The following is a 23119-nucleotide window of genomic DNA, read 5'->3' on the forward strand; positions in this document are numbered from 1 at the left end:
GTGCGCTTGACATGCCAATCTAAAGTTCGTGAAAATTTGTTACCGGCGGGGAAGGGCGACAGGGGGTCGGGGAGAAGGAGGTGGAAAACGTTACCCCCGTATCCACTTGTAGTCGGATGTGGCCTGTCCAAGTACATTCCCTTCACGACTTACGTGCTTTATCTGCCGCTGGTCGCCCCGAGGCTGACAAGCCCTGTATAGACGGAGCCGAGGAGAAGGGGCTCCGTAACAAACGCGGATCGTGTAAGGGGTCGAGGAGATAAAATGAGATCGTGTCTCGGGGTCGGGTGGCGGCAGGGGAGCGGCTGAAGACAGAGGAGAAAAGAAATTGGTACATCGTCCGGGAAGAATGAGCCGGCCCCGTTTCCGATACGAATATCTTGCCGGTGTATCCTAAGTGCCAGTGTTCGTGAGAGACGAGAGGACATTGTCTTTGCCGTCAGAAGAGACCGGAATCGCCCGATCGACCCTCCATTGATCCTTCGATGCGAGAGAATCGGAAGATATATTTCGGAATCGGAAGTAAAAATTTTATTGAGAAATGTGAAACCCTTTTTATATTTTTATCTCTCCATATCTCTTCATAAATCTTTACTTTAAATTCATGGGGAAATAAAAATACCGCCGATATACATGTAATCAGTCTAAGTAATTCATTTATTACTCGAAATAAATATTTTATCAGGAAATTTACGTCCTACGTAAAACGTTTTCTAAATATGTACGCTGATTATTTGTGAAACATGTCGAAATTACGTTAGCTTTAAAAGTATTTCCGCATGTCTCTCCCGATCCACTTGAACGAACTGAAGCCGCATTTACGACCGAATAAGATAGCGCACGTTATGCTTGATACGCTTACGTCACGTCCGACGATGCGTATTTCTCGACCACGCGCGACTCGGTTTAACCACAAACTACGTCTGCGTTTCTATTATCCAGTCGAGAGATAGCATATCGCGTTTTAGCATTACATTATAAACAGATGAAATAGCAGTCGATTAAACTTGATGTAAAAGATAATAAAAGATACAGTAGATGATATATAGTACATAAGACAATTAATTTAAATATCAATGTCGTGTTAAGCTATAATCATTCAAAAAGTAAAATTAAAAGCTTTAGAAAATTTTATTCTTTTTAGTTTTAAAAGATAATAATAAAATAAAATAAATAATATAAAAATAACATAATAGATAATAATAAAATAAAATAAATAATATAAAAATAATATAATAGATAATAATAAAATAAAATAAATAATATAATAGATAATAATAAAATAAAATAAATGATATAAAAAAGATAATAAATTCTAAACTTTTATTTATTAAGAGGATACGCTGTATATATGAGATTAATTATATAGGAATTATGAATTGATTAATGTTTCACATAAATATAAATTCCAAGGAAAATGATTAGACGCTATCTGGAAAACGGATGAGCCACTTTCCGGAATGGCTGGTAATTCGGTCGAATTACGGGAATCGCTCGCCAAACGAACAGCTGAAATAACCAGGAAGTGCGCTCGCGGTGCGAATCGCTCGGGAAGCGCCAAACGACCGCACTTCCGGTTCGTGCGGCCAAGTGTTTCCTACGCCCTACGCGCGAGGGGCGGCAACCCCTTCTGGGTGGTTGAGGGAGGGTAAAGGGCAACAATGCCGCGAGCAACCACTCAAGCGCCCGGCCTTTGTCTGAAAATCTCACTCGAGCTCTCCTTTTCGCTTTACCCTCTATCCCTCTATCCGCTCCCCCGTTTCGTCTCCTGCGTATTCTCGCCCCACCTTCTCGGTTCCCTTTCCGTTTGCCTCCTTTAACGGCGGGACACGTGTGATTGCTGTTTCTTTGAATTTTAAGAAAAAGACTCCCATGGGTACGTCTTTGTCTCACGTTACTTTGGCGTTCTGATCAAAAGAAGGAGAGAGCGAGGGAGGGACGGACACGCTTATTAAGCGGTTGAATTTAAGAGGAGGCGCTAGAGTTTATGACTGGGGCGAGGATGTCGAAGTCTCTGTACGAATATTCAAATAATATTCAAATTGCGCTATTTGGCGTATTAGGCTCCATGATGAACTTAATCGATCATAATATCAAAAGTAATAAATTGCAAAGTATTTTTATGCATTGGAAGCATCAAGAAAAAGACAAAAATAAAATAATTCAAATTGCGCGATAAATATATGAAAAAACATAAAAATAAAATACGAGAATTAAATAATTAATATTCCTTAGTAAAAAATGAATCATAACGTTACGTCATTAATAGAGGTTTATCTGTGACAGCTGAAAATTTACTTTGACATAGTCGATGCGATTCACTTTGACACAGTCGATGCGATTTATCTTGCCACTTAAACATACATTCAAATTGCGCTATTTGGCGTATTAGGCTCCATGATGAACTTAATCGATCATAATATCAAAAGTAATAAATTGCGAAGTACTTTTATGCATTCGAAGCATCAAGAAAAAGACAAAAATAAAATAATATTCAAATTGCGCGATAAATATAAGAAAAAAACATAAAATAAAATACGAGAATTAAATAATTAATATTCCTTGGTAAATAATGAATCATAACGTTACGTCATTAATAGAGGTCTATCTGTGACAGCTGAAGATTTACTTTGACATAGTCGATGCGATTCACTTTGACACAGTCGATGCGATTTATCTTGCCACTTAAACATACATTTATGACAAATATCACCGTATTTGCTCGCAATTATCAGTTAATTCCTAACAGCCGGTCAGTATTTTGCAACGCGCGCTAATTTTCGTTTCTCGAACTACTGGTCTTGAAAGGACGGCGATGCAACGGAGATCTCTCGCTACCGTCTGCGTAATCACCGACGTTAGAAGTTACGAAACGGGTTACAAAGTCGATTCTCGAGTGATGAAAGGCGCACTATTACGAGCCTACGCGCCTCGTTGTCCACCGCAAAAGTAGATAATAACACGCGTACATGTTTCAATAATACGTGCAATACCGTAATCCTAATAAATCCTGTTACCGAATTACACGAGTGAATTCTCCGTGGATTAATTCGCAATCATGAATTTAAAACTTGTTGACTGTGTATCTTTTAAATATTATATAGCACGATTATGCGAGTGCGCGTAATTCTGGTTTGCGAATCATACATCAATAATATTTAATACATATAAACATTATTGAGAGAGGCATTATTTGTAAATTATTATAAATAATTAATACGTGTGTTGATATATAAAAAAATATTAATATAAAATAATTTTCATCTACATTTGAATGAAATATAGAAGGTAAAATTTATAATTACAGATAAAACGTTTGTGCATAAAATATTGTGCAAAATAAATATTCATAAAAATTTGAGCTTAGAATTTATATATCTAACAGTGTTCTAAGTGGCGCATTGCGCCATCGCGTTCTGTCACATTTTTCTCGAACTCCTTCGAGATTTAATGATCCACTTTGAAAATGCGACACTATATCCGAACGATCTCTTTCGTAACATTTCGTAACAAGAGTAACATCTAAGATCGCGCCACGACTTTCATCGTGTGACCGTACCATCAAAATCGTTCGTAAAAGCGAACCGCCCGGCCTTATGAATAAAATACGCGTATGTCATTCGGTACACAACGGTGGTTCTAGGCGACGAAAACGACGACGACGACGACGATGAGGTTTCCGCCCTTACGCGCGCTGGTACCATGTTGCGTTATGGGTATCAGCCTGCCCATAAAACGGCATTAGCGCTTCCCCCATATGCCACCAAGTTTATTCGAACGGGAGGGAAAGAGCGATTCTCTCGCCGTTGAGAAGATATGTTGTTTTTGCTTACAGGACGACAAGGATCGTTCGAAGACGATCGATATAAGGTGCTAGTTAATTATATAATATATATTATATATTTTCTTCTTATTTAAAAAAAATATATATATATATATTTTTAATAAATAAAATTTTATGTATTTAAATAAAAAAAAATATATTTTTTTAATTTAAAATATAAAGAATGATATATTGCTTTCTTTTTCGTGTCTATAATTTAGAAATTTAAAATTGAAATAATAACAGTAAATTTATATTTTAAAATTGACTTTCCGATATAATCTGATTGCTAGATAAGTACCGATTTTATCGTTTTAATCAGAGCACGAACAGTGTTAATAAAGGCGGTCACTAGGAGTTGCTAAAGCACGTTTAAAATAAAAAACACGCAGATGTAGAATAATCAATTTTCCGCGCGAATCAGTCAGTGTTTTATACGCAACCATTACTTACTAAAAAAAATGTATAATATTAGACATCCAGTAATTTATTTGTCAAATAAACGTAACAATAGAAAAATAGATGAAGAAATTTTAGATTAGTTTCCGCGATCGTTTTAGCACCGTAAAGAATCTTGGCTATCTCACTCTACTGCCGTTGTTAAATCTTGCAAGAACACGATTGACTTCGGCACTCGAGAAAAACGAGATGAAACGATTGCATCCTCTTTGAACGACCTTCAAAATGGTGCTGGTCGAATACGTCCTCGCAGGGTGAAAGGCTCTTTATCGAGCAGGAAAAAGAAGAAAAAAAACCACGAACGTGATCGCAGCGCACGGGCGAATAAATGGCATGGGGACGCCGTTCCCTCCCATCTTCTTCTTGCCCGGGGCACCCCTTAAGCCTGGTCCACCCCGATGGGGTAATAGCGGACCGGCAGGGTGGCCGCAGTAACGACGCGTCGTCAGTTAATCAAGCCATTTCGTTCCTGCGGGATCGGAATGAGGATTCGGTCATCGATTTTCCTCCGGCCGCAGTCGTGCAACTTTCCCAACTTCGCAGAGAATATGACCGGAGAAAGTTGAAGTTCTCGTCTCCTCGCTCGCTCCTGCTAGACTATCTGCACGTATTTTGCGGTTGCCGGAGGAGCGAAGGAAAGAGAAGAAAAGCGGGTTCTCTCTCGCGAAAATACGACATGTAGTTAACGTCAAGTTTAACTCTCTCTATAATTTAAGTTTGAATTACAATTTTTTAATTATACAACTCGAAACAGCAATTCAAATATATACTCTGTCGATATAAATTCGAGTTTTACTTGGGAACTTTAAATATGTCTTCTCGTTAACGAAAATGACGAGATAAATATAAATGTAATACCTATATCGTCCCGCGAATATCAATAAAGACATGCGATATGGAAATCTCGTCGTATGGCGAGATAAGTTTTAATATACTTATGGAAGTTTGGTTCGTCGCGGAACAAGATCAGAAACTCTAGCGTTTCAATAGAACGACTTTTACAACTTTCTTCATGGTTGGATCCTTTTAGGATCTGAACTTTAATGTAAACGAGCTCAAATGCTTTGTTAATAAAATTGCACGGAAAAATTGTTTAGTCGCATTTTTTCTCATTTTCGATATATCGTGGCAATAAAAATAATATTAACACATATTTAAAATACAAAAAAAAACACAACACATAAATTTTCTTTGTGTATGTGCTTCACTAATATTTAATTTAATTATGCAAAAATTTTGTTTCAACATTCTCTTGTTGAGGAAAAGAGAATTGTTTCGAAATTAAACAAAGAATTTCTCTCCCTTTCTTTTTTCGTCTCTAAAATATCTTGTATTATGTTGCATGATATTATATTAGCATTAATATCAATTAAATTTATTAATTTGTAAAATAATTTATATTTTTTTAACATAATAAATAAAAAGTCATGTTATTTTCATTTTAATATTAATTCTATCACATTGCATAGTTACATTAATAACACATTTCATGTTATATTTCTATAATATTAATTTTTTTCTGAATATTATATCACATTTTCATCAAAATTAAGACAAAATGCGCTGTATACCATGTATACAGATAGGAAAACCACGAATATTCGATGTCGCTCGGTCAACCAGAATCTCTTAGAAGATCAAGTGAGTTGAAGTGTCCTCTCGTCTTGCTTATACCACCTGAAAGACCAGCGGGATCTTCTTCGGTGGTCACCTTCGATGGTACACGAGGTGCATTTCGGTCGTGTATTGTCATTGAAATTCCCGGATGATCTCTGGACGCGATCGGAGAAGGGGAAAAGGGTGAGCACCGCGCACAATTTCCGCCCATCGAGGTTCGACGATCGAGGGACGGGCCCCAGTCCCGTCGTAATCCCGCGACTGAAAGCCTCGTTTAATATTTATGATTTATTTCGGTTTAATTCGACGCGTAAACCAGAGGCGTATTTGTATTCTAGCGACTGGTTGGTTCGCCGTCAGAGCGACTTTAATCCCTTGAAACCGGATCCTAGCTAGAAGTTCAGAGTTTCACTCCACATTTCGAGAAAAGAATGTTTTCTGAATTCTATTCTGAATATAACATATTCTATTCTATTTTGAATGCGCTGCAAGCTTTCCCCGCTTTGTGGCGAGTTGCATCATCTTTGATTTATATGCATATTATGTAAGAGAACTCCGTAAAATAATAAAGGAATATTAACATACAATCTACTTAAAATAACCGAGGATAAAATCTCATTTCTACTTGCATCTCTTTAATTGTGTAAAATCTCTTCTTTGTAGTTGGGAAGCTGTTTATATCTCAAAAATTACTTCATTTCTTGATTAATGAAAAACGTTATTTTCTATGAAGCATGTATCTTATATTTTCTTTATTAAATTCCTCGGGATGGGATTGATTGTCTTCGTTATGAACGGGACACGTGTTGGATAATGTTGCAAAAGGGTTAATCGATGGAAAATCCGTTAATATACAGCGAAACAAGCTTCGAGAAGGCGGCGAAGGCCGTTTTACAAGCGCGGAGGAATCGTCGGCGTTATTGTCCCGGCAACAATGCGCGATAGAAATGCCTTCACCCTCGCATCCGGCGGTCCTAGAGGCCTAGGGGAGAGAATTACCCTCTGCATTAACTCGCGTAATTGAGATTTATTAATCCGGCGGCCGGTTAGTGGCCGCGCACCAGCCGTATCTTGTTCTCCACCCCGACCGAGGTTGGGACGTAACTTTATTATTATTATTATAGCGAAAAATACACGCGCGCATTCGCCCGGTAGAATTTTCCGTGGGGCAGAAGAAAGGCATTTGTCATCTTAAATGATTAAATAATATAGAAAAAGAATATTTACTTCATAAAATAGAAATAAAGGTATATATAAGCTGTTTTATTTCCGATTCACTGCATCTCTTTGTCTCTCCTTCTTATTTTAATTATTTAAATACCTTTGCCGAGGAGTAAATTTTAATCGTTCATGAAATCGCGATATGATAAGACATAAAGAGTATACATGTTTGCAGAATAATATGGTTACCAGAAGTTACGATAGGACATAAGCCTGCAGGGAAGTTTCATATTGCTAGATTAAGCGTTCAACCTCCACCTTGGAATCTCTCTCTCTCTCTCTCTCTCTCTCTATCTCTCTCTGTTTTGTCATCTTCTCCGTTTGCGTCTTAAGCCGGCCCTAAGTTATAAGCGCGACTTTCATTAAACGGCCCGATGACGGATCACTTTATCTCGTTTGTATTAAGGGCGGTGCTGAAACCGGATTTAGGCGACGATATTATGATTTCTAGAGGCACGATTGTCCTTAATTCAAGACTTCCCGGCTACGTGACCACGATTCATTTGCACATTATTGGCACGACAACGATAGTTTATGATTATGGCAGGTTCGAAAGGAACATTAAAAAATACTGCAGTTCCACAAACTTCAAAAGTACAAACAAAAATTTCATTCAGTAAAATTCATCCAATGTAAAATTTTACGAAACGATTCAAGAGAAATCGAATACAAATTTTTTATAAATTTAATATATGTAAGTTTATGATTTTAATTTAATAATATATAAATACTTGAAGTTTATAAGTCTTTCTCTTACAATTATTTAATCTGTTATGAAAATTTCATTGTATAAAAATATTCAACATTGATAATACATATAATTCCAAGAAATTTTTATTATTAAAACTCTTCAATTATAATATAAAAAATATTTTTTAAATATAATATAATCCAATTATAATGTAATTTTTTTAGATTCAACTCCTATTGTGTCTGTTTTAAAAGAGATGCATTTTGTATGTTCGAATGTCACTTCATTATTTTGTCAGTTGCTAGTCAAGCCACTTCGCGAGGAAACAGATGGCACATTGCATGCTGGATGAGAAATGTCCATCGATGTATAATGCAATTTTGTTTCTTGCTTCTTGCAGAGGGATGGCGAGACTCAGTGTTGGGGGCCCCGCGTCGTTTATTGGTGACTCTCGGCAGTCTCTCCAGGGACAGTTCGCCATGTCCTGCCGCGGTAAGTCACCACTTTGTTCATCCTTTATCAACAAAAAGCCCTACTGAAGCGATGATTCTTATTTGCCGTACCTCGACAAAGCGAGATACGTCGGAAGGGACTGGTCGATAAGATCTGGAAAGCTTCTTCTTGTCGTCTTATGACGACGATAATACAAACTAAAGTATGATTCTTGTGGAGACGAAAGGAAAAGAATCATAATGTAAACGTGTTCAGAATTTAAATAACACAACTTGAAATATTCCACGTTGAGCGTGGATTTTTGTATCTTTACTGCTTTTTATTTATTTTTGTACTTTAAGAAATTCTAAAAAAAATATTTCAATGATTTTTATTTTCAAAAATTTGATAAGCTTAATTTTTTATATTTTATAATTTTTTAATATTTCGTATCTTTTCTTTTATTAGAAAGATTGTATCAATTTTTTATCGTCTCTTATATAGTTCGTGCTTTTTATTTCAAAAAAGCTTGTATTTTTATGATAACACGAAGCGCTTAAATCCACATACTTTCTGGTCTATCTTTATCATTTTTTGGTTTTAAGTGAACGAGAAGAAATTTTATGATATTCGCAAAATTTGCGACGTATTCGTGCGCGAAATTATGAGATAATGTCGCTACGAATTTCTGCAACGTTAAAGCAAAAATCGCGTCATACGTGGAATATAAATAATATAAATTTTTATTAGCATTTCGACACACAATTGGTGCTACTGATTGTGTTGCCGAAATTTATAGCCTGGAATCGTTCCACGAATAGTGCATGTGCATGTCTACTGCGTTGGCGAGTGAATAAATTGTAGGTTTATGATAATACAACTGCATCTATCAAATACCACTGACATTTTTCTGACAATATATCACATTCTAACTCTTTGAGATATATATATTGAGTCTTTTTTATAAATTACTTAATTACTGAATAAAGAAATAAAGAAATATATCAAATATATTTTTAAATAAAAAAGAAATTACAATCTAATATTATATATAAATATTGTAACTTACGAGGAGATAATTTATAGATAGGGTGTATAATAAATAGAAACGTTCAAGATAGGGAATGAAAATAAAATCGTGAAATCTCTCTCTTTCGCGAGCAACGTCAAGCGAGATTCGAAGGCAAATTCAAAAATCGATTTACGTTTTGAGAGGCAGCTACTCGTTTATAATTTCGCAAGTGTTTTACCTGATTCCGCCCCGCGTGCATTCGCGATCGAACTCCGACACTGGATCCGCATGCAATAAATTCTTCCTTTCTCACAATATCTCTCTTCACCCCGCACACAGAGAAAAATGTATACTGTATTCAAGTAAATATTATTTATTTTAAGTATATCATAAGTTTGTATATCCGCAAATATATCATTCACCACAAGCATTAAATTTAATTAAATATATTCTAAATTTTAATAAGTGCAATATTTTAGTCAAGAATATTAAATTAAAAAACAAAAATTTGGTTTGCTTATTACATAAAGTAAGTTTGATTTTTCTTTGATTCAACTTTACAATATTCTTGAAGAGAAAATAAATTCTTCTTTCGAGCACACGAAAATGAGATTTTCTAACATCTGTGATGAGTATATTTTAAAACTATTGTCAAGAATATATTCTTTGTTGAAGAAACCTATTACTTAAAAAAAGAAAAATAAACTGAGCTAATCGCTTGTCTTGGCAGTAGAATGATATTTTTCTCTGTGCACGGCTGTCGCGTCAGTAACGAGATCGTATCTGACGCATCATGCCGCGTGTCATTTACATACTCTTCACCCCCGAGGCGATGTACGCGGGACGGGGGTGAGCCGTTCGGCCTTAGTTTGATTTACATTTCCAATACGGGGCCGAGGATCAGTCGTGCCCTCGAGGTGGCGGATGCGGGGATTGGTGTAGATGACGGAAAGAAGCGCTCACGCGAAAGTCTTACCTGCAAACCGCCCGCAGGAAACGAGATGAGATGCAAATTTACTTATGAAATGTATCACACTTTCGCTCGACGGCATATTTCAACAATATCATGTTTTTTCATATCTATATATTTTTTCCGTATTTTCTGCGATATTATTTGTACAATTGTGTGAATGCATGTGCGCACAAAAATACAAAGTTATTAATAATAAGATGTAATATAATCTTATTAGCATTTTCCTCTTTATATTAATCTATTATTTTTCATATTTTTTGATATTTTAAAAATATATATTTCTGGAGAATATAACGAGTTTTCTTCTCTTTGATAAATAAACAAGAAGTTAATATAATATCAAGAAAATCTCCGATATATTTTTACACAATACATTCACGATAAACTTTTATAAAACTGAATACTTATATCTACATTAAAATTATTTATGATGTAATATTTTTTTGTTGTGCCAATGTTATTTATCGATCTTTCAAAACTTTAAAATACGCGAAAGTCGCGAAACTATATTAAGGCTAATTAAGAGAAAGAAGAGAATCCGGTCGAGTTACTTGGAAGATACTGCGCGAACTTTGAACTACACTAATGCTCTACAACAGACAGAGAAGAATAAGTATGTCGGTGCACAAGTTGGGATAATGAATTCCATTAGGGCAAGAACTCACATCCAAAAACGCGATCGCCGTTAGCCGGCAGAAAAGTACGGGGCTTGAGTGGAAATATCGGGGGAAAATTGTTAGTCGGGAGAATCGCCTGTGGAAAGTTCATCGGCCAACTCTCCTTCCTGACGTGAACTTTTCTCCTGCATGGTTTCCCTTAAGGGAAACTTTAGTCGGAAAATTCCATGCACGAACGTACATATAAATGTGATATATGTGCGCTGTACATGCGACATAGTTATGTATGCACATATTGGATGTATCATCTAACTTTATTATTTGAAATATTATTTATTTTTAGTATTTCCGAAAGTGGTTTTTTACAAAGTAAAATGTTGTTTATTTTAATCTAGTATTATAATTTTAGCAAATTGCCATTTAACATATATAAATTTTGTGTGCTATTTTACGATATATATTTATTACTAAATTAACAAAATTTGTACAACACGTGGCAATTTGTTAAAAATGTAATACTAGATTCAAATAAACAACATTTTACTTTATAAAAGACATTTTCGTAAATACTAAAAATAAATAATATTTCAAATATATATGTAAAACGAGACTTTAAAAGTTCTTCAAATTTTTTCCAAAAACATATTTTTTTATATAACATATAAATATATCTTTAAATAATAAAATATAAATAATTAATATATAAATAATTTAAAATATAAATAAATAATATATAGATAATTTAAAATATAAATAAATAATTAATATATAAGTAATTTAAAATATAAATAAATAATTAATAAGATAATATAAATAATTAATATAAATAATTAATAAGATTTATATTAAAATATAAAAATATTTGTAAAATAATCATATAATATAATCATTTATATGAAATATAAGTTGCATTTTAAAATATCTTATTTTCTAAAAATACTTCTAAAATATCTCATTCAATTAAACGCTAGGACACTTAATTCCTTGCAAAAATATTACTTTAATTTTAATATTTCATGACATTTAAAAATATTGAATCTGATTTTAACTTAATTTTCTATGACATTCTAATAAATTATTGTTCGCGAGTCGCAGGTGCCGTCCAAAGAAATTGTGGTAAACCCTGCCAAAAACTATGGATCATTCAATAAGGTTGAGTATCTTTCGCAACTTTTTACTCCTCGCCTCCGTTAAACACGAGATGTGCCGCCACTTTGATATTAAACTTGCACTCATGTATTACGTTAACACTTTATCGTGCCCACGTGACTACGTACGTGTTTTCCCTAGCTGTCGTCTTTATCACGCTATTCGTAAAAATACATCACATTACATTGCAAATAACACGGTCAATTTAACTGTTAACTGCACCGAAAAGAAAATTGTTTTACACGACGCTTTTTAAAACACGATGATAAGTTAGTGAAGAAGATAATTATGCACATAAAAAAATTAAGTAGTTTAGTAAAGCATTATAAATTACACGATTACTTGTTTAATAAATTAGAAGAAATTTAGGGAGAAGATGTATGAGGAAAAAATGTTATTTTAGGAAAAAAATCAATTTCTAATTTGAAACGCGGTTTAAAGGATCTCGATATTTCTTTGAAAATTTCACAGCGGACTTTTTTAAGGAAAACTCGAGCTAAACAGTTATTCAATATGCCAGAACGTGTGCGAGTTTATAAATTTAAATCCTAACGCGTTACATCGATCATTGCTTATTCGCCCAAAGAGTCTATAGCAAGTGAGATTCCAGACGCCCATAAGAAAATTACTTTCGCGAGATGAAGGCATAGGAGAATAAGAAAGAGGGTGGAAGAGAGAAGAGGGTGGAGGTATTCGCGGCTCGTCACTTCCAATATTGGTTTTATATTGGATTTTCGTTTCTCTCTTATATACGACGCGTCTTTGATTTCAGTTGCTCTAAAAAAAAGACAACCCAATCCCGAATTTTGCTCGCTCATTCCGGAAGTAAAAGGGCGCATGCAAGAGAGGTGGAATAGAAATAAACGCGCCACGGTAGGTTATCGATCGCCAAACCAGGTGTTACCACGCCCATGTCAATTAATAACGAAAAACATAAAAACTCGCGTGGATTTGATGATTGGATTTATTACTCGTTGACAGCTAAAACGATTAAAAAGTTATCATCTTTATTAATAATATCATAATCAATTAAAAAATGCGCTCTTTGAAGAAAATAAAATAAAAAAATTTGAAACTTTGTTTATTTGCTTCATATTGCATAGATCGCTTGTTATAAGAGATAAAAAAACATACTTGATTTTTTTTTCTGCAAATATTTCACATGAGACACGAGCGTTTCTATTCAAGATAGATTTAATTGATGCTTAATTACTTCTCATGCAGAAGGTGTTCGCTTGTAAATCAAAGTTCGACATCGCTTGGCGTCAAACGTGATCGGGATCGCGATTCGTGATCACGGCACACGTCGAATGGGGTGTAGGATTGGCGAGCCGCAAGTCCACTTATTCTACCTGAATGCACCCTCAATCCCTTATAGTGTATTAAACATGGTCGAGTGGTTGGCCTTATCTATGAGTAACATCGATATCAATTTATACACAGCAATTTTGTGAATTTTAATGTTCACAATTTTTTCTAAACGATATAAAATTCCAAAGTATTATTTTCAAAATACATTTCTATCGTGCATATTATCAATAAATTTGAAGAGAATATATATAACGATTTTTAATCAAACAAAAAATATTGAAAATCATCTTCCATTAAATTTAAATTTGTTTGCTCAATATTTCTTAAGGATGCACTGTCATGCGATGATTGTAAATAACGCGTTATCGCAAGATCCGATAACGACTAATTTATTTACGAATCGCTGGGTGGTGCACACGTGAGTCACGTGCCATCTGTCATCTGCCATCCGCTCTATTATGACACGAGGAGTGCACTATGTCCTATTATACGCGATGACTGAGTTTCTCCTTCATCCCCGCGAACCGTGAGTCGACAAATTCGCGAACCTACCGATAGAATTGGAGATTCTGAGCTAATGATCGAGATTATTGATAGAAAAGATCAGGATAATTAATGAATGCCATTAAATGTCAAAGTGATTTGATTAAATAAACTATATATAATTTTAGATTTTATTGATTTTATACTTTCATAAGTTTTCCTTCATTTTTTACTTTTTTATATTATTTTTTCTATATTAAATTACATTGTTATTCTTAACAAAAATAATACAGTAGAAGCAGCTGTTTAAGGTCAGACGCTGGCGCTAGCGAAGAATTAATCAATTTTTAGCGCATCTTTTAACGCAATCTTCGTCTATCATTTAGCATAATATCAGAGCCTAAAATCTGTTATCTTCGTCGGATAATCTTGTAAGCCAATATGAGCTAATTACGACATTAAAGGCAACTCGACACGACTAGTAAATTCCAACGCGGAACGTTCTCGGAAATCAAAGCATTTCGTTGATGCTTGCAACGCCTTAATGCCTTTGCTCGCGATAAGCACTGTTCCGATAACTATGAGTTTGCAGTACGACGAGATGTCTCGAGATGTTCGTACAGTCGATCCATTTTCGTTAATAAGCACGATCGAGGGAGGGAGCTTGTTGAACTTCAAAGCGCGGACGAGTGTCGCTAACTAAACTCCGAAGCGATCAAGAGTAAGAGAGAAAGTGAAAGAGAGAGAGAGAGAGAGAGAGAGAGAGAGAGAGAGAGAGAGAGCGAGTGAGTGAGTTTGCCGTTTCCAATCTGAGTCCATTTCGTGATTAAGCGCAAACTTCTGAAGCAGCCCCCGAGGACGCGCGTAAATACGCGCAACATGCGTTACGCGCCTCCTATTCACGAAAGCGCGACTGACCCTACTCGAATCGCAAAGTTCGATCGTCGGCGAATAAATGCGAGATGCGAATAATGCGAGAAAGTAACCAAACTCGAATCTCTCTCGTCTCTCCTTTCCATTTATACTATTTCACTTATATTATGTGAATTTGCATGAAAAAAAATTCTATCGAAACGTAAAGAAATGTTAAAATTTAAAATTACATCAGACATACTTATTAAAAAACTCACTATATATGCAAACTTTTGAGTTTTATATTGTGCTTCTTCTATTATTAAGATGAGATAAAAATAGAAATAAATTTATAATTATGAGGGAGGGAAATTTTCTTCGGTTACATAATAATAATATTAATCTAAAAAAATATAAAATACAAGAAGAAAAAGAGATAAATAATATATATAATAAAAATATTAAATAAAAATTAAAAAAAGGAAATGAAAACAAATATGAATAAATAACACAATGGCAATCATTAATTATTTAATTTATAATTAGACTTAATTAATATATATGTAGTGAATTAACGTATTCTTAAAGGAACTATGTATCTCCTTTAATTTTGGCACGTATAAGGACTAGATCAAGAAGGTCCCGTAAACGTACAAACGGGACACTTTCGAATATTTTAAGGCGTTTAAAGTTGCACGAACGAAAACAAATCATCAACGAAGGAAGGAAGGGTCTCCCCAATGGGTCTCATCGATATCGGGTTGCTAATGGTGTAAGCCAAACCGGCTGCCATAAAAACGCACGTTGGTATAATTGAAGGGTGGACCGTATCGTCATCTATAGCGACTCTCTATCATTTTCCCTCTTTCTTTCTCTTAGTTTTTCTCGTCGGTCCATTCCTCTCGTTCCCATCGCTCTCTCTCACTCTCTTAATCGCTCGCTGAATTATTTTCCGACGAAACTAAATTGTACGGAAATTTATGCTTCCGGACGCAGAGAAGTGCCGGATATGTTCTCGTCCGTCATTATCAGCACTAATCGCTAATCAAATGTCTTATTTGCAGCTTCCGGATGATTTCGCGCTCAGAGCGCAAAGAGAATGAATTTGTGCAATAATAGAATGTTGACAACATCGTGAATTTACATTTCATGATTTCTTTTCAATGCCTGGATATTCGAATGTTTTACTTTTCTCAAACTATAATATTCACATATTCACGTATTATTTTATCGATTAAGAATCGAGATTTTTTGCGAAACTAGAAATAGTTCTTAGTATCGTCAATTCTCAATAATCAACAATTCAAAATAAATTAAATTTTATAAAGAAGGCAGATAGATATAAACTTTTTGAAGAATTCTTGTTAAAATGTTCGCAGAATCAGGATATATATGTAGCACTTTAAATCTCAGTGTATGACAGCACGTGGAGATTTGTAACAAGATGAAATTTTCCGGTCCTCTATTCTTATTTGGGTTATATTAAATTATATAAGCATTACGATAAAAAAGCATACGACAACAGGAAAAAGATATGAATATAACATAGTTATATACACAAGATTATATCGCGTATATTACACTTATATATATTTATATAATTTTAAAAATACTGTAACATTATTTTTTTGTATTATGTAATACTATTTACATCGTAACTTGAAAATCTTATTTTTTCTATATTTCCAAGTCGATTCATTTCTTTATAAAAACAGAAAAGAAAAATAAAACGCGAAATGGGACCGTGAGTTTTGCTTACTCATGCTACACGATATAACTACTCCTTTGGGAGACATTCACTCTTTCAAAAAACCATGTTAAATCGATACACGAATGTATTAAAGTTTTCTTGAAAAGAACCAAACGACGACGATCCCACTCTGCTATTATCGAACATTGGAATAAATTCTAATTAATTCAAGCCGAATCACTTGTCGCAGAGAAATATCGCTTAAAGACATGATTAATTATTCGCAAAACATTAAAGAAATCGATACATTTACGCTTAAATACGCTCATTATAAATGAATTATTTATTGCTTTACAGTATTGTCACAAGAGTATGAATATTTAGCTTCCTCTTCAGGATAAATCTTCCAGGTATTAAGCCTTCCCATCAGCGTCAAAGTGTATTCGTTGAGAGGGTTATATAATCATATAATTATATATTATATAATTTTTATTTTGTAATATAATATAATTTGTAATTTATTTTATAAGTGAGAGCGATTACCTACATCACGTTTTAACATAAATAAATAAATATACAATTTGAAATTAAAGATCCTAAGAATCATAATGAAACAATAATTCATAATTTTTATTTCTACCGCCGCTCGATTTTTACTTGAAATAAATAATCACGCGGAATATGAGCGGTTCAACAATTAATATATTGCATATAAAATCTAATGTTTATTTAAGAAACATTAAATTTCTTTTCTTTTAATTTAGTCACATGAAGAAATTATTTGCGTAAATTAATTTAATATTATTTTATGTCAAGTTTTCATATTTCAAGAAGATATCTTTTTTTTTTTGCAATTTGATATTTTTAAATTGCAGTTTATTAAATAATATATAACGTAGGACAATAAGTGGCGCATAAAACATGCACTTTATAATATTCTAAAAAAACAAATATCGAGAAGCTACGTGAAAGAAAATGAACACGCGAGACCGCGTGACTTCGATGTGACGTGACGAGATTGTGCGATGTCGTGGAACGCTCATGCTATTTTTTTCTTCAAGGCCGCTTGTGTTTTTCACGATGTGTACGCGATCGACGTCATCGAGGCTGCTGACGCAAATCAGGAAGATAAATTCGGGGGTACTAGGCATTCTTCCATGGGGGTCAAGTTCTCGGTCGCCTCATTAGAAACGCGAGCGTAATCCCAACCCGCTCTCCAATTACTGTTCGCCCGTTCCTGGTTCAAACCGGGTTCAGACTCGAGTCAATGGCGTAGACATGTCGTCAATTGCAGAGAAAATCTAGAAGTTTGAAGCAATAATTGTTCTTTTTTAAAAAATATTCTTCGTGTCAAGAGTTTTATAACAAATAATTTTTATTCATCGAAACGTCAAAGAATCTAATTTTTTGTTTAAATTTATATTAATAATTCAATAGTTTTTAAAATCAAAATAATATATATTTTTTAAGAAAAAGAGAGAAAGAGACTTTTTAAAATTTATATAATAAAAGGTTTCTAAAATTTTTACGACTAATATTAATAATTAATGAAATTAGAAGAAAAAATTGTTCTTTCAAAAATTAAAATTTATATAATAATATGAATTACGCTCTTTTTAAAACTTTTATAGACAGTTTCACAGGATAATTAAATTGTTCTGTCGGATTTGCCTGAAGGGTGGCAAGCTACGCCACTGCGGTGAGGCAGAAAAACCCTCTCCGCGCCCTTCGCCAGCGTACAAAGAGTTTGCGCGTCGTTCACGCAAAATCCGTAATTGCTTCGCACGGTTGCACATCCCTGACTGTTTGCCAATTTGCTCGGTTTGCCGCTGTTTGTGTTACACTGAAAATGTCGCGGCGGCGTCGGCGGCCATCAGGATGGTTTTTCATCCCTTGAAAATTATTTTAAGTCTCCAGTTTATATATATCATAGATTTTATCATATATAATGTTTTGTACTAGTATTATAAATTTAAAACTATATTTTCCTTCCATCATCAAATATAATTGCAATGATAATTGAAATTTTTTATTCAATTCTGTTAAAATATATTAAAATTTAACTGGAAAAAAATTTGAAATGTCTAAGAAACTAAATCGTGAATCAAAATCCTGGATTATTTTCATTAAAGCAAACTTGCGACTTTTAGAATTAGCTAAAATTGCTCAAGAGAAGAGCGGCGAGATTTCGAGATATTTCATAAAAATATGAATATACTGCATTTCAAGGATTCGTGCTGCGAGATGCTGAGGCGGTTAGTCTCCTTCATCGCCGGTATTTCTGGGCAAACATCATTAAGATCGCGAGAGAATCGCGCTAACGAGGAAAGAAGGAGCCGTTAAGGAAGACGTCGAGGCAGGACCAACGCCCTACGGCATCCTTTTTAAGTCCGTGGTGGAATATTATGAAGCGAAATCTTCGTTGCGCTTATTCGCGCCGTGGATAATCTGACTTTGATCGTCGTCATTCCTCCGGAGAAATTGGCGCGAACTTTCGTGCCCCTGGCAATCGTTTCGTCCTCTCGAGCGCCGCCGAAAAACTTATTTTCTCCTTGAATTGAAGAACAACCCCATCAAAGGAAAAGGACAGTTCATTTAAGCGCGAGCGACAGTATTCCCTAGAGATTGTTCATCGCGTCGATTAATGAGCAAAAACAAACTAATTGCGATATTTTCTCGAGAAAATAATTTATCTCAAATTTGGCAAAATTAGAAAAATAAAAATTGCATCATCAATTATCGAGAAATTGAAATTTAAAATTTAGTTATAATACGAGAAATTAGGTATAAAATATATAGCAAAAGTTTAACAATAAATTTCGTACTCTGTTTGCAACCGTATTTATATAACGCTCTTGCCAATGAAGAGCAACCCCTATATACATATGAATCTGTTAATATCGATGTTAATTCATATAAATCAGTTCGCTCATGCTCGGAGAAAAATATCACTGCACTATAAATTAAAATCGCAGTTTTCAATCCACGTAGAAATCAGTTCGATGATAATTGTGCAACGTATGTTTACGTTGATACTAATCAGCATCCGAATCCGAGCAACGCTCGGCTGGCTTCGATCAAGCACCCTCGTTTGCTCGACTCAATAATAATCAATCGGACGTGGCTGCCATTCGAACGTACTGAATTCGAAATAATTGCCTGTCCACTAGTACCCACTCATTCCCTCCCTCTCTCACTCGCCCCATCTCTTTTCTTTCCTTTCTCAGATGTGTAATAATCCGCTCGATGCAACACATTTTCCAGCAAATTATCGATTTACAAACTAATTTCTCGTAGTCCATTCGTGCGGAATTGTTCCGTTTCACTGTATTGTTTTATTTTTGCCCTCCTTTTAAATGTTTGTTTTTACTTTCAATTCATCAGTATCGACAATTGGAATTATTTTGAATAGTACCTAGTCGATAGAGCAGAATTGAATTTAATTGGCGTAGAAAATCAAAGTCTTATTTACCTCATTTTGCTTTATACTTTTAGTCATAATCGCATTTTTATGCATTCATAATTATTAAAAAACATAAACAGCATTATTATAAAAGTTATCATTTCAAAAACGTTAAAGTAAATAAAGTACTCTCACTTTTTTTTGTATGAATCTTAAAATTTGATATAATAATTGCAAAATATATTCTGCGTTAATATTAAACGCTTAAGGGAAAATATCATTTCCAATGTTATATTGTGTATAATACACGAAATAAAATTAAGAATTAACATCGCATGGGAGCAAAATTGTCCCCCCGAATTTTCAGTATACAGTTCTTCTTTACGAGGGTATCTTAGATAATGTGCATCCTCTATCACGAGAGCGACGATTCGCAATCTCCCGTGGAAGTCCCTGGTGGACCGTCGCGGTATGCAAACAGAATCGAGATAGGTCGAAAAAGCGGAAAAGGGGGCCCGGCAGGGAGAGAATTGGGGGCGGGGGTGCGATGGACTGCGGCGAGGGGAATCGTCGGATGGTCGTCTAACAGCGAGTACAGCGGGAGTGTTACTAATTGGAGGGGTACCGAGGGGAGGAAACCTTGTTATCTCTTAATTGCTACGACCCTCCGCGCTGTTTTGCATCGATAAGGAGCGGCTCCGTTGTTTCGCGAACCGTGTCGATCGTACTCATCGATCTGACTCCTCGACAGGATTATTCGGCTAAGGGATGTAACAACCCTTCGTCCTTCTCTCATACTCTTTAGTTTCTCTTTTCTCGTCCTGCGCGCGATGTTTTCTAATACACTAGTGCGCAATGCGACACACAATGATAAATCTCTGCAGTTAAACTCTAGTCTCTTCTTTCTTACAATTTTACGAGTTTACGTGAAGTGCAAAATCAAGGTGCAAAAAATAACAACTTTATAACTAAAGTCGTTCCGGTCATTTTTCTAAACTTTTATCGCAGAACCACGGTGAGTATTTTTATATGTGAAAGCAATTGTCCAAGAGATTGTATCGGGGGTACGATAATCCTTCCTTCCTTCCCCTTCTTTATACAACTCGCGACGATCGGCAGCAGGAGACGCGATTCGCGATTCCGCGCACGAAACGAATCCGGGGAACGCATTCTCGTAACGAGTTCGATTATCCTGCGTGGCATGAGTCAGCCGATCCCAATTCCTGCACCTCTCGCGACACGACGCACGCCCTCCCCCTCGTTTCATTTCGCCTTCCATATAACGGGTGTACGGATTCCCAGGAGGTTTTCCGCCCCTTTTCAAGCCTCATTGCTATGCACCGCTCGAAACTCCGCTAACGACCTTACACCCCGTCCCGCCGTCCCTTTCCCGGCGATCCCTCCTTTGGAGGCCACTGCGTTCTCGTATCCGAATCGCTCGGCCCGAAACTCCTCGCGTGTGTCCTGAGCCCTTTGATCGCGCGGGAATTCGCGTCGTAACAAGTTTCTTGACACGCGCGTACGGTAGGATTCTATTTATCGGAGCAGATAATACCAAGGGAAAGTTCTCCTGAAGAAAGTTCGAGGATCGGTAAAATACTTGAGGAGTTGAAAGTAACACGAGAGAGAGATAGAGAGAATTGACATTCTGCAAAACTAGTTCTCCTCATTTTTTACTTTTTCCTTAGGTCAAATTCTAATCGATTGATTCACAAAATGAACAAAGCGTTAATTTTTAAAAAATGTATATATTCTTTCTAAAAAGCCAGAAATAAATGCGATTACGTATTAATTTCCAAGTCTTATGAATACATTAATTTTCATATTTTTTGCGCGAGGCTCAATTAAGGATACTATGTTATTAACACAAACCCTAATTAAAGTTTTATAAATTACTCAAAGGAACACGTGCGACAAAATGGTTGGCCCAGGGGCTAATGAGTCTATAAACACGCGAATATAGTAAAAAGGGAGTAAAGTCCATTACAGGACGACAGCGAGTCTCTTTCTTCCTCTCCCTACTTTTCTCTCGCCCATGCTAGTTCGCCGGAAACACTCAAGCTGAAGGACGAGGGTGTTCGGATCGCAAAGTTGGTCTTGTTAGGCCTGCAAAAGGGGATTCCGCTCAACCAACCGTACTAGCCTTAAGGGCCCTTACTCCACCAGAGGCACGCTTCGTTTCTCGATTGATTCTTTATTTTACAATCGCCGTAGCTCCGCAAAGGGCAACGAATACACGTAGGGCCGGCGGTGGAGACAGCGCCGTTCGTGACCCTTCCGTCTGCCAATTTCCGGTTGCCCTACGTCATCGTTTTCTACATCGTCTATTCGTTTTTGACTCTCGGGTACTACGTTACGCAATAATAGCCAACACAGCTTGTAATATATTTAATTTCTAGATAAAGAGAGCCACCAGCCTCTTACAATGCTTTTTGTCTTTTTCTATAAATGTCAATTAATTCTAAAGAAAAATAAAAAAATACAAAAAAATAAATATATGTTCAAACCTGCAACAAGTAACAGTTAAAATAAAACTGCATATATATGTGTATGTGTTTTTTCTTGTGATAAATTGTATCACTGAATAATTTTAGAAAATATATGTATGCGATAGATAATAATAGTAATATTCGCAACATATACACCGCTTCTATTAAAAATCTAATCCATGTTTTTCATCGTATTTTAGATATAATGACTCGTTAAACCCGACCTTCTTTCTCGTAGTAATCGCCTATTTCCGTCATTTGTTCGATTTGCAGAAGGAGGAAACTCTACCGAATCTTCCGGTTTCGGACCTCGAGACGACCTTGCAGAAATACTTGGCGCAGGTCGAAGTCATCACGCCGAATCACCTGGAAAGGACTCGGAGCTTGGTAAAAGCCTTCCTCTCGGGTCCCGGGCCGAAACTCCAACAACGTCTCCTGGAACGTAGGCAGAAGATGACCAACTGGGTGAGTAATCATGTTTTTTTATACAAATAACAATCAAATTGTGACATCCACCTTTCAGCAAAATATATTATAATAATCTTACAAGTAAGAGCGAAAATCGAACTCTCTATATCTTGTTTAAAATTCGGTTGATAAAAGAATCGATATTTCGCTTTAAGAGACATTACATTCCATTTCACGTCTATGCAAATCTGTCCATGTAAATCTTGAGTTTACGAGCTTTCTTTCTAAATCATCAATGCGAGATCGGCTTCTCTATTCCGTAACATCGTCGAGAAGACATCGGTTCTGTCTCGGAAAGCCGAGTCAGACAGCGTAATCCCTAATACGGTCGTCGCTTTAAAACGAGGGTCTATCCGGCGAAGAGGAAGAAGAAAAAGCCACGGTGGTGTGTCACAGTCATGGGGATCGACCGGGAGAGAGAGATCCTCT

General features: G+C 35.6%; 1 protein-coding gene across 1 annotated transcript in view; it reads left to right on the top strand.

Moving 5' to 3' along the window:
• The window catches only part of Vacht (Vesicular acetylcholine transporter), a 69649-nt gene that overhangs the window by 17983 nt on the left and 28547 nt on the right, over nt 1-23119 (top strand). Inside the window, exons 3-4 of the mRNA XM_083103706.1 lie at nt 8212-8303; nt 22496-22687. Of these exons, the coding sequence (XP_082959832.1) occupies nt 8212-8303; nt 22496-22687 (284 nt within the window). The remainder of the gene's footprint in view (nt 1-8211; nt 8304-22495; nt 22688-23119) is intronic.

This window comes from Camponotus vicinus, unplaced genomic scaffold (genome assembly GCF_025532165.1).
Source record: "Camponotus vicinus isolate PSW18456_S1 unplaced genomic scaffold, iyCamVici1.0 SCAF_7, whole genome shotgun sequence".
NCBI lineage: Eukaryota > Metazoa > Arthropoda > Insecta > Hymenoptera > Formicidae > Camponotus > Camponotus vicinus.